The 13,762-nt window shown below is 42.3% G+C and overlaps 1 protein-coding gene across 3 annotated transcripts in view; it reads left to right on the forward strand.

Annotated features, from left to right (window-relative positions):
• Positions 1-3,334: 3,334 nt before the first annotated feature.
• The window catches only part of PGR (progesterone receptor), a 37,790-nt gene continuing 27,362 nt past the window's right edge, over positions 3,335-13,762 (forward strand). The window contains exons 1-3 of one of the 3 annotated variants that reach the window (XM_090134000.1): positions 3,335-3,424; positions 3,800-5,107; positions 6,292-6,443. In XM_090134000.1, coding sequence (XP_089990126.1) covers positions 3,930-5,107; positions 6,292-6,443 — 1,330 coding nt within the window. In that variant the 5' untranslated portion in view covers positions 3,335-3,424; positions 3,800-3,929. The other 2 variants (XM_031616149.2, XM_090133999.1) reach the window with 2 other exon arrangements.

Below are 13,762 nucleotides of genomic sequence, written 5' to 3' on the forward strand. Positions count from 1 at the left end.
ATCAGACATTGCTTAACTATGAAAAAATCAACAAGTATTTTTAACTACTACATTCTGCTCTCAAAAACCCTGGGCAGGACAACACTGTGGTCACTGTAAGAAATGTCTCCATGGACTACAGTAGTAATTTGCAGTTTCTAGTGTAATCAACCCATTCTTTTTGCAGATATAAACACTAAGTCACTAATTTATGGCACTGCTTATATGGAGCACTCTTGAGAATAATGCTACACTTACACAGTCTGAGAAATAGAGGAAAATGGATTTTGTTGATCTCCAGGCCACGTTTCAAGATTTCTTTAAAGAGAAGTTTGGGATTTTGAAATACATAGAAGCTGTTTAAGGAGGCCATATGTTGAACATCTGAATGTTCAAACAGATTTTCAGGAACTGCTTAAAGAGCTAAATGCAAACTTGCTGCTTTACCATGAAAGTTGCCAGTACAGATCTATGACCATTCCTGTTGATATTTTACACAGGAATCATAGTGTTCTCAGCTCAGGAAAGCTGAGAAGTTGTGCTAAAAGCATCTCTTCCTATTCCTACAGTTTTTCAACGGAGCAAAGAAAGAGCCACAATAAATAATCAGAGCTCTCAAATACTATATTTTCAGATTTTAGTTGAATTTCAAGACATGAAGCACTGTCAGTGAAATCCTGCAATGTTTTACAGTTTAGTTCAACATAGGTCTATTCTGAATTACAAATTTGTTCACTCTAGTTTTAAAAATTCTTGCATTTGGTAAAATATATATATATACTGACTACAAAAAGTGCCATTTTTAGCTCTAATGTGAAAAAGTCAGCATCAATTTTAATGGTTGAAATAGCCCTGAAAACCAAACCAAACCAATCCAATCATGCTGTGGAAATACCTTAACAAGATCTATCTGTTTCTCCATAGTAGTGATAGCCACAATAAAATGAGAAAACAAAATGAACAGATCAAAAAATCAAAATGAATGATGTTCTAACATCAATAAATTTGATAAGGCATTTGTTAAATGTTCTCACTGAAAGACTTGTAATACCAAGGAGAGCACCGCAGTGATGAGAGAACATGACAAAATAGAATGAATAAAGATTGTGGGCAGCAAATATAGAGAAAATTGAAAAAATTTGCCAGTGAAAGCTCAAGGAAACTATATGAAGTTGACATAAGTCAAAACCCTACAAATGTTCTGAAGATTAATAACACAAAAAGTTTTCCTTAAACAACAAGAATTCAGCATTAAAGAGTTGAGTATATTTGGTAACTCACAAGAAGGAAATTAGGAAGGAAAGCATGAACAACATTCAGCTGCTAACATTCAGACAAATAATGCAAGTGATAAACACTTATCTTTCTGGTGAATTTTCAGGTGTTTAGAGTCATACGGACTTGTTAGTGAAGAGCTGTAGCAGTCAAGTCAAGTCACCAGCAGCTGTAAGTTGGCTTTGTAGGAAGCATGTGGTCCTGCTTTCCTTCCAGGAATGCCAGTTCAGTGCCTCCTCATCCTCTGTGGGTCTCAAGCATTGGCAAGGAGGGAGGTCACTGTATGGAAACAAGTCCGGGGAGCACATTTCCTTGGAGTACAGAGGAAAGCCATGAGCGTGGCATGCATTTGGGGAAGTGGAAGTGAAAAAGCAAGGTAGTGGGGAGAAATAGGCATGACAGTTAGCTGACTAAGCATGAAAACATCAGGGGAAAACCAAAACGGCATGGAGATGAATAGTGGAGACTTGGGAATGAACTTCTGCCTCTTCTGAGAAAAGGACCAGGAGAAGGGAGAAATACTGTAGCATTAAAAAAGAAACTCGGTAGCCAGAGAAGCACTTCAAATTAATTACTTGTTTTAATATCACGTCATAACAGTACAGAGCTGTCTTCTGGAGGCAGACTCTGAACATCTGCTCCCCTGACAGGCTTTTCAAAGACACTTTGGTTCTTGCTGCTTGCTGGTCAAGCAATTCTACACAATATCAACAGGGTGAGGCATTTCTGTTTGAGAAATGTTCTGATATATAGCAAGTACAATGTGCAGCATACTGTTGAATGTTAGGAACATACAGAGAGGTGCCTATGTGACATCTATTTTGTAAAATGTAAGCTATGGTCAAAGCACAGTAATGGAGAGGAGAGGAGAGGAGAGGAGAGGAGAGGAGAGGAGAGGAGAGGAGAGGAGAGGAGAGGAGAGGAGAGGAGAGGAGAGGAGAGGAGAGGAGAGGAGAGGAGAGGAGAGGAGAGGAGAGGAGAAGAGAGGAGAGGAGAGGAGAGGAGAGGAGAGGAGAGGAGAGGAGAGGAGAGGAGAGGAGAGGAGAGGAGAGGAGAGGAGAGGAGAGGAGAGGAGAGGAGAGGAGAGGAGAGGAGAGGAGAGGAGAGGAGAGGAGAGGAGAGGAGAGGAGAGGAGAGGAGAGGAGAGGAGAGGAGAGGAGGAAAAAAAAAGACGACTATAAATGTATTTCTATTTCTAAAAGAAAAAAAAAATACAAAATGTACACACTGCTCTGAATAAAATTTACTTGAAGCCACTTTTTCTATAAACTTGCTCTGCATTTCTGATGTTAGCTTTCAGACCACTGAAATAATTTCAAGAAGTTTCTTTTCTCCCCTCAAAGCTGTCCTCTGCAATCTGAGAATATTCCAAAAGTAAAACAACAATAGGAACTATTTCATCCTGATAAGAGTTTCTGAGAAAGATGCCCTTTCACAGAAGCATGCTCTACTCACAGAGCACAAGCAAGCTTGTAACAATTTATGTCTCTGAATCAAAAATACACTGATTCTATTCAAAGCCAGAAGGGCTACTCCTGGGCTAATTTACTTTTTGTAACTCTAAACACCATCTTGTTTTCTGAGACTGCTATTATGCAAATGTATGTGTGTGTATGTGTGTATCTGAGTTAGAAATAGTGTTATCAAGCTAAACATGCTCCTTCACTGAGCCAGCAATTCACACAAACAGCCATGAACAGACAACAATTTATTGGTTTTAACTAATTTGGGCTAGGTTGGAACTTGGTACACACAAGGCAGCCAGCCAGCCCTGCAAGGCCAGCCCCAGGTCTATTTGAAATGTCCTTTCTTCACTTCAACAATGTAATTAAAGTATTAGAAACACAGAATGCCTCATTATTATTTTTTTTTTTCCTGGTATTTTCTTCCAAGACCCTTTTGCTTTCTCTGCTGTAGGGTATTTCAGAGGCACCATAATGTGATATAAAGTGTTTAATAGTGCCTTGGTTTCTTTGCTACTGGAAAACGGAAGACGTATTCATTCTAACAGGGCGTAGAGTAACTTAAACCTGAAAAACACAGCGAATGTCTGAAAGAAAGGGTAAAGAACCAGGGAGGACAGGACTTGTCTTCCTCCCGGCGCTCCCGACAGTGATTTGCCCAGCCTGCGTGCAGCCGGTGTTGCACCCCTAGAGCAGAACAGACACCTGTAAGAGTCGGGAGAGGGGTGAGACGGGGCTGCGAAGGCCGGGCGATGGGGAGCGGAGCCGAGAGGGAACGGGAGCGGTGGGAGGGCCGCGGCAGGCGGAGCGAAGGAGGGGCCAGGCCGTGCCGGGAGCTGCCGGAGGGATCCCGCGGTGCCCGAGAGCGGAGCGCCGAAGGGGCGAGGAGGCGGCTGCCGGCCGGGGGCAGCGAGGAAGCGGGAGGGGCAAACCAGGGCGCCGCTCAGCGGTACGGGCGGCGGCGGGGCGGGGAGCGGCCGGGGGATGCGCGGCGGGCAGCGGGGGACGAGGCGCCGTCCCCGCCCTCCCTCTCGCTGCCCCTCGGAAGGCGGCAGACGCTCAGCTCGCTCTCCTCTCCGCAGGACCGTCCCGGCGGCGATCGGCGCACGGCCGGGGCTCCTCGGAACGCAGCGCCATGTGAGCGGGAGCTCCGTCCGAGCCGCGACGAGCCGCGCCGGAGGTTTGGCGGCGTCCAGCGCTGCTCCGGGCAGCATGACCGAGGTGAAGGCCAAGGAGACCCGAGCACCTTCGTCTGCCCGAGACGGGGCGGTGCTGCTGCAGGCTCCCCCCAGTCGCGGGGAAACGGAGGGCATCGACGTCGCCCTGGACGGGCTGCTCTACCCCAGAAGCAGCGACGAGGAGGAAGAGGACGAGGAGGAGGAGGAAGAGCCGCAGCAGAGGGAGGAGGAGGAGGACCAGCAGGATCGGGACTGCCCCTCGTACCGGGAGGGCAGCGGCGCGCTCCCCAAGGACTGTCTGGACAGCGTCCTGGACACCTTCCTGGCTCCCGCGGCTCATGCCACGCCCTGGTCCCTGTTCGGGCCGGAGGTGCAGGAGGTGCCCGTCGCCACGATGAGCCGCGGTCCCGAGCAGAAGGCTGTGGACGCCGTCCCGGCGGCTCCCGGCCCCTCGCAGCCGCGACCCGGGGCTCCGCTGTGGCCGGGCGCCGACCCCCTGAGCGTCGCCGTGAAAGCGCGTCCGGGAGCCGAGGGTCCCAGCGAGGGCAGAGCCCCCGGACTGCCCGGCGCCGAGGAGCGCGGCTTCCCGGAGCGAGACGCGGGGCCCGGAGAAGGCGGCCTGGCGCCCGCCGCGACCGCTTCCCCGGCGGCCGTGGAGCCGGGCGCGGGGCAGGACTACCTGCACGTGCCCATCCTGCCGCTCAACTCTGCCTTCCTGGCCTCGCGCACGCGGCAGCTGCTGGACGTGGAGGCGGCGTACGAGGGCAGCGTCTTCGGACCGCGCTCCTCGCCCTCCGCCCCCGCCGCGGACTTGGCGGAGTACGGCTACCCGCCGCCCGACGGCAAGGAGGGTCCCTTCGCTTACGGCGACTTCCAGAGCGCGCTGAAGATCAAGGAAGAGGGCGTCGGTCTGCCCGCCGCCCCCCCTTCATTCCTGGGCGCCAAGGTCGCCCCCGCCGACTTCGCGCAGCCTCCGCGTGCCGGCCAGGAGCCCTCGTTGGAGTGCGTCCTCTACAAGGCCGAGCCGCCCCTCCTGCCCGGCGCGTACGGACCGCCGGCGGCCCCCGACAGCCTGCCGTCCACCTCGGCCGCGCCGCCCGGTCTCTACTCGCCGCTCGGGCTCAACGGGCACCACCAAGCGCTGGGTTTCCCCGCGGCCGTGCTGAAGGAGGGCCTGCCCCAGCTGTGCCCGCCCTACCTGGGCTACGTGCGGTAAGGGCTGAGCTCCGCGGTTCTCCTCGGCGAATCTGGGCTATAGCGGAGGTGCTCCCGTGGGGCGCTGGAAGTCAGGCAGGTGCCGAGGGACGTCAAGACGGCGTTTCGCTCCCTCGGTTCTGTGTTTAGACGGTCGCTGGGGCCGTGTTTCCTTCTTCTCCTGTGTTCTGATGCGTGCTGGGGGATGTCAGCGCTGGTAGGAAGCCAGAGGGGGTATTATTTCTTTAATTTGCAGCTGATGCTCTCATGGGCACAGTTACAATCTGAGAAAAGCAGCACTTCTGTTGTGGTTGCTCATTGCAATATCTTAAGAAGTCACTAGCCACAAAGAAGGGGGGAATAGCATCAGTGTTGCTGATGTCTGAAGTGGCAGATGGACAGTGTTGGTAAAAACCCAAATATTCTTTAGATTGGGAGTTCTGATTTGAGAAAAAGTAGTCAATTTCACATAATAAGTGGAACATTTTGTATGTGCATATTGATTTGTTAGAATGAAACGGCTAACTGTATGCCAAGGCATTCTGCATTACCTAGAAATACTTGTAAAAATAACTATATGCAGTGCTACTGTTTCAATGGAGATACCTGGATTTTATCTTAAGGATTAGCTAGATTGTTTTTATTTGTTTGTTTTTCTTGACAAGATACAAAGCAATACTTTTCATTTTTGGCTTTTCATTTCTGACCTTTCACTTTTGGCTTTTCACTTGCCATAACCCACCCACTGAATTGCCTGCTGATCAAAAGCTGCAGCTGACCAAGAGGTGACATGCTGGTAATTGAGGATTTTTCTAATCGAGATAAAACTTTGTGATTTCCCATGCGAAGAAAGTTTTGAAATCCAGTTCATATCTAATTGGTTCCATCTCCTGCTATGCTGTGTTGAGGAAAAGATATGTCAGTATGACTTTGCTCGGAAGACTTGTTGAGCTGAAGAAGATGGAACATTTTGACAGTTTCCCAAATTGTACCTTTTTATCAAAACCATTTTCAATGACTAGACACTACTACAAATGTGCCTTTTATCCTGGTGTAGAAAAAGTCTTGAGCAGAAAGGCAGTGCTGCTTTTTTTCCCTTGATCTTCTATAGAGGAAGTTTTTATTGTAGAACTGATTAATCTGGGTAAGTTGCTAACTGTTGCAAATCTGGATGTTTCATTTCTCTTCTTTTTCTTTTCAAGGCCAGATACAGAAACCAGCCAAAGCTCCCAGTACAGCTTTGAATCACTACCCCAGAAGATTTGTCTCATCTGTGGCGATGAGGCTTCTGGTTGCCACTACGGAGTGCTCACCTGTGGGAGCTGTAAAGTCTTCTTTAAAAGGGCAATGGAAGGTACTATATCATACCATTGTTCCTAATTATGTTAAATAGTCCTTTCTAGGTTCTGCGAATAACGTATCCTTTACTTACTGATAATCTTTAAAAACATGATTACTGTCATTTTTTGGCAACTCTATTTAAGTATTACAGTGAACTAACTAAATTATTTCATCACTGACTTCACTGGTGTTCCTTTTTTACTTTCCTTGTTAGCTGTTTGTTGTTAATATAAGTGTTAGGATGTCATGTATGTTTCTGGTGGAAATATTTTAAGGTTGTTTTCTTTGAATATTTATGAAAAATCTGTATTTGCAAGATGTTACTGATTGATAACGACATACAGAGAAGGTCAGTACAGTTAGACTAACAAAAAGCTTGGCTTTTAGCTAGCCTCTTCATACCTACCTTTTTTTTTTTTTTTTTTTGAAGTCTTTTCCAAAGTCTTATCCTATGGTGAAGAAATATGTTGCTTTGTTTTGGTTTTCTTTTTTAGTAAGAATATTAAAAGAATGGACAACAACCTCAGAAAGCTGAACTGTGACAACAGAAACTATAGATGAAGTTTTATAGGAAGAATGACAAGTGAACATGAGCTAGATGAACAAATGGGGTTACCTGGTTAATGCATTAGTTGCAAGTCTGCAGGGAGTTGTTTGTAATGATGGACTCCTTTATTTTCCCTGAAGTGCAGAATATAATTATTAGCACTGAAATAATCTCATTCAGAGATCGATCTCTAATTTCATTTACACTTGAAGCACTTCTTCACTTCTTTCTGGTCAGAAATGAAGGTGACAAATTACTCCTCTTTAAAAAGAATATTTTAATTTTAAATGCAAGTGAAAATAATGCTTACAATTCACAGAGTCAAAGTAATAAATGCAGTTGAGACATTTTTCTTACAGAATATCTCCTTCCCCTTCATTTTTTTTTTGGTGCAGGAATGGTTGATATCCCTTTAAAAAAAAATTAATATTCTTCATGTTTCTTTAAGAATTATTTGTGCAAATAAGGTATTTGATTTTTTGAGTGCAAATTTATCATCTCAGCCCTATTTTTTATATACTTTCCATAAGGTACAGAATGCTATAAGAAATTAAAAAAAAAAAAAAAAAAAAGGTTCAAAGGATCAAATTAAATTACTTGGGCTGCCTGCTGGATTTTCTGTATTTAGATTTCTCTTCCATATCATTGCACAGTTGTCAAGTGCACACATGACAAGGGACATAATGTAATAACTATTACAATATGTAACTATTGGGTTAGTCACAAAATGCTTATTTTCTACTTTAATTAATTATGTAATCTCAGATATGTTGGCTATTTCAAATCTCATAGCAAATGTATTTTTTTTTCCCAACAACACCCACTATTCATACACCATTCATTTTACTTATCTGTGGTGTGTAAGAAGTACAGTATTAATACTTCCTTTGGGATGAAACTGACCATCATGTTATCCAGAAAACTCCATTTTCCATATCTAACCTTTTTGAAATAACTATTTGAAGCTGTGCAGGTGAATCTAGGAAAGTTTCTATGCTGAGCATGATTTAATTGGAGTAGAGCTAACGGATATCTGTATATTGTGACAGTAATCCAGAACTGTATGTGGATAACTAAGATATTATATTTTTTAATTTTTTTAGAATGTTGGCAATAAATTCTTACATACTTTTACAATTTAGCAAAGCTTTTGTTATTTGGTTTCCTGACTTGCTCTATGTTCCTATATGCATAAATAAATTGATGGTCTCAGTATGGTAAGTATATTTTATTCAAAGCAGAATCCCAAGCAGTAAACACAAACTGCAAGGCCTTTAGTGGGGGTGAGGGGGATGCAGAAGGACAGATATGAAAAAAAGGTAGTGCTGGAGGTGGGAAGGAGAAAATGCAGAGGAATAAATATACCAGTATTTTAGGAAGTATTTCTCTGCATTCAGAGTTGGTCATTTTTGGTTGGTTACCTGCAAGGATTGATTTATGTACCCATTGATTCAATTGTACAAACAAGTTGCAAAGCTTTTTAAAAATACTCGAAGTTCTCACTTGGTTGACGAGAATATAATAGAAGTTACTTTTATTTATACTTAGAGAAGAAAACTGAAAACACAAACCTGAATTCAGTAAGCTGATGTGGTAGTATCATTTGTTTTTGTGAGCTGAAGGTGACGGGCAGTTTGAAGTTGCCAATCAAAGAATATTCAGAGTTAAGATTTAAAATGCTTTAAAGTATACAGAATTACTGTATTTGCAAAGTAATTTGCTGTTGGTGGTCAGGCATTTTTAAAGTACTACCCGTATATCAAACTTATGGTCACAAAAAAATTGTTATAAAATTGCCAGCGGAACTTACAGGAAAATGAAATTAAGGAAGTGAGCTCTTCCTTATTTTTCTTTAAATTGACAAATGGTGTTTAATATCTTACATAGATATCTTCACATAAAACTGTGTAATGCTGTTAATTTTTGCTTTATATTTGTAAAAGCATTTGCCTTCCTTTGCCCTTTTTCACAGCGACAAGTGGTTGTGTGACCCAGAAGTGTTTGAGGCCAACATGAATACATGGCATTGCAGCAGATGAGTTAGGAATTAACTCTTGGTTTCTTTGAATGTCTGGGACCTTACTATAACTGATTTGTCTGACTTTAATATATGCTTCAAGTTCAGGATAAGAGCACTGTACAAGTAGCAGTATTAGGGACTGTGCTCAACAGCAGCAGCAGCAGCTAACACTTGACTGGTGAGAAATGGACTTTCCTTTGAGACCTAAATTTGACAAATTCTGCTGAATAAAAAATAGTTTCCATCAGAGTTTCCATTGTCTCTGGATATGGGTAGAGGAGGATTCTGAGATGAGGATGAGCTGCATCTACGCTGTGAAGACCGACTGTTGTTTTGAGCAGCCTTTCTGATAAGGTTTATCTGACTTGTGCTGTGTACAAGCAGCTTATGATGGAAGTGTGATTCACTGCATACGTACTGAAAGACTGTGCATCAGTATTTTTGTGCTTTTCCATAGCTTAAAAAACAGCACAGCATGCCAACCATTGATTAGAATGACCCGGCCCCAGTTAGAAAACTCTGTTTGTGAACAGTGAAGTGCTGTACGGTACAGACCCTTTCATCTATGAAATTAAGGTATCAACTATGAAAAGTTCCCATTCTCCTAATTCTTCAGCGTTTTCCATTTGTTAATCTCTCTTTCCAGGGTCTGTGGATTGGGATTTGGTGCAGTGTGTGCTGTATACCTGGCAGCTGTGAACACTGCATGAAGCAGAGAAGGCATGCATGCTGCATGTTGAGAAATACAGATGTTTTTCGATTAATTTATTTAGTATTGTTAAACACTTTCATTTTGCATGTGACCGAAATATGATAGCGTGCAGTAGATTTATTTTCAAATTCAAATATTTGAAATAATCTCCATGAAGGTTGTAAAAATCAACTGGAAAAATTCACTTGTGAGAGAAAGGAATTTGCCTTATGAAAAGGGAAATAAGATCTGTGCTGATACATAACTGTATCTTCATCGTATACAAACATACATTGCTCAATTGTTTGGCAGACAGTAATTTGCTGATTTGCATGCAGCACAATGATGGTGTGTGCTAGGATTGTGTTTGTTCTGGTGCTAAGTGATGCCGGGCTGCTGGCTGTTCTCATTATGCCTTTGTACTGCTTTCCTGATAGGGACTACTTAGAATGCCATCAGCTACAGAAATGTCAATTAGCCAAATTTTGGGCTTAACTTCACATGATGTGTTCAGAAGCAGTATTGAACATTGCATCTTTTCAGGTGGAATGGAAGCTCTTTCAAATAGTGTAAAACCACTTTCGGTACGGAGCACCAGCACCAGACTGCTCTGTACTACTGAGGTTGCTTTGTTCTAACTTTAGATCTGCACAATAGGAGTAACCTGAGTTACTCATCTGAAGTTCATTTGATAGTGAATGGAGAGAAGTGGGAACTTCTAGGAAGTAATTCACTGACTTATTTCAGATATCTACTGAAGATGAAAATGACAGTACTCTCGCTAACTGCTCTCTGTACTGAGCATAAAGGCAGTGTCAGGTGATGATGTGAGCAGTCTGCTCTTGGTGTTATGAATCTCACCCACGCCACAAAGGTAGCTAATACCTTTTTAGACATAGTAAATGTGACAGTTATTTAAAATAATCATCGGGCAGTGTGATCTTGTGGGTGGCAGCCCTGCCCAGGGCAGGGAGGTTGGAACTTGATGATCTTTAAGGTCCTTTCCAACCTGAGCCATTCTGTGATTCTAGTCAAACTACTAGTTACTAAACGAGCATTTAAGTTTGACAGTGTCCATCTCCTCATTCTGTATATCTGTTCCACAAAACTGATGATTACTGGTAAGGAGATGTTCTTTAGAGGCTACCAATGGAAAGACTTAACCAAGTATCCTTTGTATGTTAGTCTGCCATTGTGCACAGTGATACATGGTTGCACTTCAGAAATTTTCATAACTGGTTGCAACTCTTGTGTTCTGACAAGTGGCTGTTGCTTAATATGCTTAATGTTATTATCCTTAAAATCCTTTAACGTTTGAGTCTGTTTCAGCAACCTGGAATCTGCTGCGGTTAAAATCTAGGAATTACATGCTACACTGAGATGCAGGAGAATATTACCCTATTCTTCTCATATAATTACATAATCTTCCATTGTCTGCAGAGACGGTGTTTTATGTGAGAGTTGCTGCACCAAGCTGAAGGCATTTACAGCATGGACATATGTATGTGAGTTAATCACTGTGGGCATCCTTTGAAGAGACACTATTAAAAAAAACAAATTTAGACACCTACTCAAGGTTAAAATAAATTTTAAAGTATCTGCTTTTCCTCTAATGCCCGAGAATGGAGTGTACGTTACTTATACTGCTGAGTGTCCACACTTGAGAATCTAGTCACTTAAATGAAGCCCTTCTTCAAGATTTTCAAGCAGTTTGTTGTTCTTTGGATATTTTGATCAAGGGGCAGCAGTATCTGTTTGTTTATATATTTATTTATTTAAATACATTACTTCTTTCTTCTACTAATATTTCTGTTTTTCTGCCTTTTTTACTCTCATGAGTGACCCTTATCCCACAGGTTCAGTTGTAGGACAAGTCAAAGAATAAGAGGAAAATATATATTGAAGACTTCATCAAAGCAATATGCTGTAATATTTTCACTGATATCAGAATGTTAGGATGACTGAAATGCAAATACGTAGGTTGTTTTGAAAGTAATGCCTCCTATTTATTTCCATGGAAACTACAACAGGTACAAAGACCACGATAATGCTACTTGTTAGAAAATTTCTCAGCTACAAAACACTATTTTTCAACGTAGTCACAAGCAGTAGCTATGCACAAATGCTAGCTATGAACAAAAGCCTACATACTGTGTTTATAAAAGTCTGCACTGCTGAAACACACCACCCAGCACCTCACTGTGCTCACATCCACTGTTTGGACTCCATAAACAATATCAATGAGTGCCATTTTTTCCACATGGTGGAATTCAGTTCCACGCCTTTTCTTTATATGCACTTCTGTGTCAGACACCATTTTGTCACATCACCCTTCTGCTGCCATCTATCACACATCAACAGAGTGTAATGGAATATTGGCAGGAAGGTTCAACCTCTACTGCCTTACATCAACATCTGCCTCTGATGCTGTGGGTCAATACCATTAAAAAGAAGGCATTACATTTGGAGCAGCTCTCATATAATACTTCTTATGTTGGTAGAAGACTACAGCAATCAAGGATCAGAAGAAGAAAAAGCGTTACTGTAATGATGCATATGTTTGAAACAGTTGGAGTGCTGTTAAAGTAGATTGCATGTTCAAATCCCATGATCTGTGTTTTATAAGAAATATGCCCCTCACTAAGAGCTGTTAATTGTATAATTTTACATATTTCTACCAGTAACGTAGTTCACTTAAAAATGGCGACCATGGAACAACTGTGACACATTGCCATAAAACAAACTGGAGATGCTGACTTGTAGAAGCCAGCATGATTTTCAGAAAGATATTGGCTATGCAGAATTCTTACTGCTATCAGTTTTTGTAGTTAGGCAGAAAGTCTTTATGTCTTTCAGGATGTTACCAGAAAAAAAAGCAGCTAAAATCAATGTGAAAGAGTAATCCTGATTTTGCAGTTTGTAATGGTTAATATAATGGACATTTTTTGATTTTCTTTTTTTTTTGTCTAGTTGTTGATGGTGGAATAAATGGGGAAATGAAAAAGATTTTTAAAAGGGTTATGACTTTTAACTATCCAGAAGTGAGTGAAAACTTAATTGTTCTGTTTTGGAGATAAAACCAATGTGTGTGTTGCTGTCTGGAGAAGTAACTTTGGAAGGAAGAAGACAGAGGCATTACAGTGTTAACAACAGAAGTCAGGAAGATTTTCAGATCAGGATAAAACATAAGAAAGGGGTCAGTCCAGGATGGTACAGATACTCGAAGTGTTTTGTTCAAGAGAAGAAAAGCAAGGATAGTTTTGAAAATGCAGCTTCCCTTTTAAAGAAGCACGTTTTATTCACTGAGCAAATAAAAGTTGACAAATGCTTAAACAACAGACACAGACTGGATGTATGCAAGAAGTTTGTTGATCTGTGAGTCTGCTCAGCAAATAAGGTATAATGTAAACATTAGGTTTGACTTAAGAATGAACATTTTATGGTTTTGCTTTCCTTTTGAAACAAAATGTTTTAATTCAGCCTGTTTTTTTCATCACACGTAGTCAAGGCAGAGCAGTGAAGGACTAACTTCACAAAGGAACTGCTGGTACCTGCTATGCTCACAAACCCCACCACTGAGTGCATAGAAGTGGTAAGGCAGTTACACAGGATGTAAAAACTGTGTCCATCATTTTTGGTCCCTTGAGGGAATCAAACACACCTTTCTGTCCTTGCAACACTGGCCTCTAGCCTGTTGGATTCCTTGGACTGCAATCACTGTTCACTGTTTTCATTTTTTACTATATTAATGCAAGAAGAAAAGTTTCCAGAATGGAACATACTCCCAAGTTACTCTTCTATCCTCTTTGCCATCTTTGATCCACTGAATCCTAAGTCCTTTGCTGAAGCAGATGCACTTCAATAGCAAGTCTTTAATATTACTTTATAGTCCTTATAGAGTAGCTGATTATTTGTGTGAGTGCATCTGTGCTGAACTGCAGCCAGCCTACACAGAAGCTGTACACTTGTTTGCAAACTCTAATTTCTTCCTGTCTGCAAATAAAAGTGCTTTGTAGAGCTCTAGAGCAGACACCTGCTTAAGATTTGGGAAAAGTGAATTTTGATTCTGATGGT

This window comes from Phasianus colchicus, chromosome 1, assembly GCF_987193195.1.
Source record: "Phasianus colchicus chromosome 1, bPhaCol1.hap1.1, whole genome shotgun sequence".
Lineage (NCBI taxonomy): Eukaryota > Metazoa > Chordata > Aves > Galliformes > Phasianidae > Phasianus > Phasianus colchicus.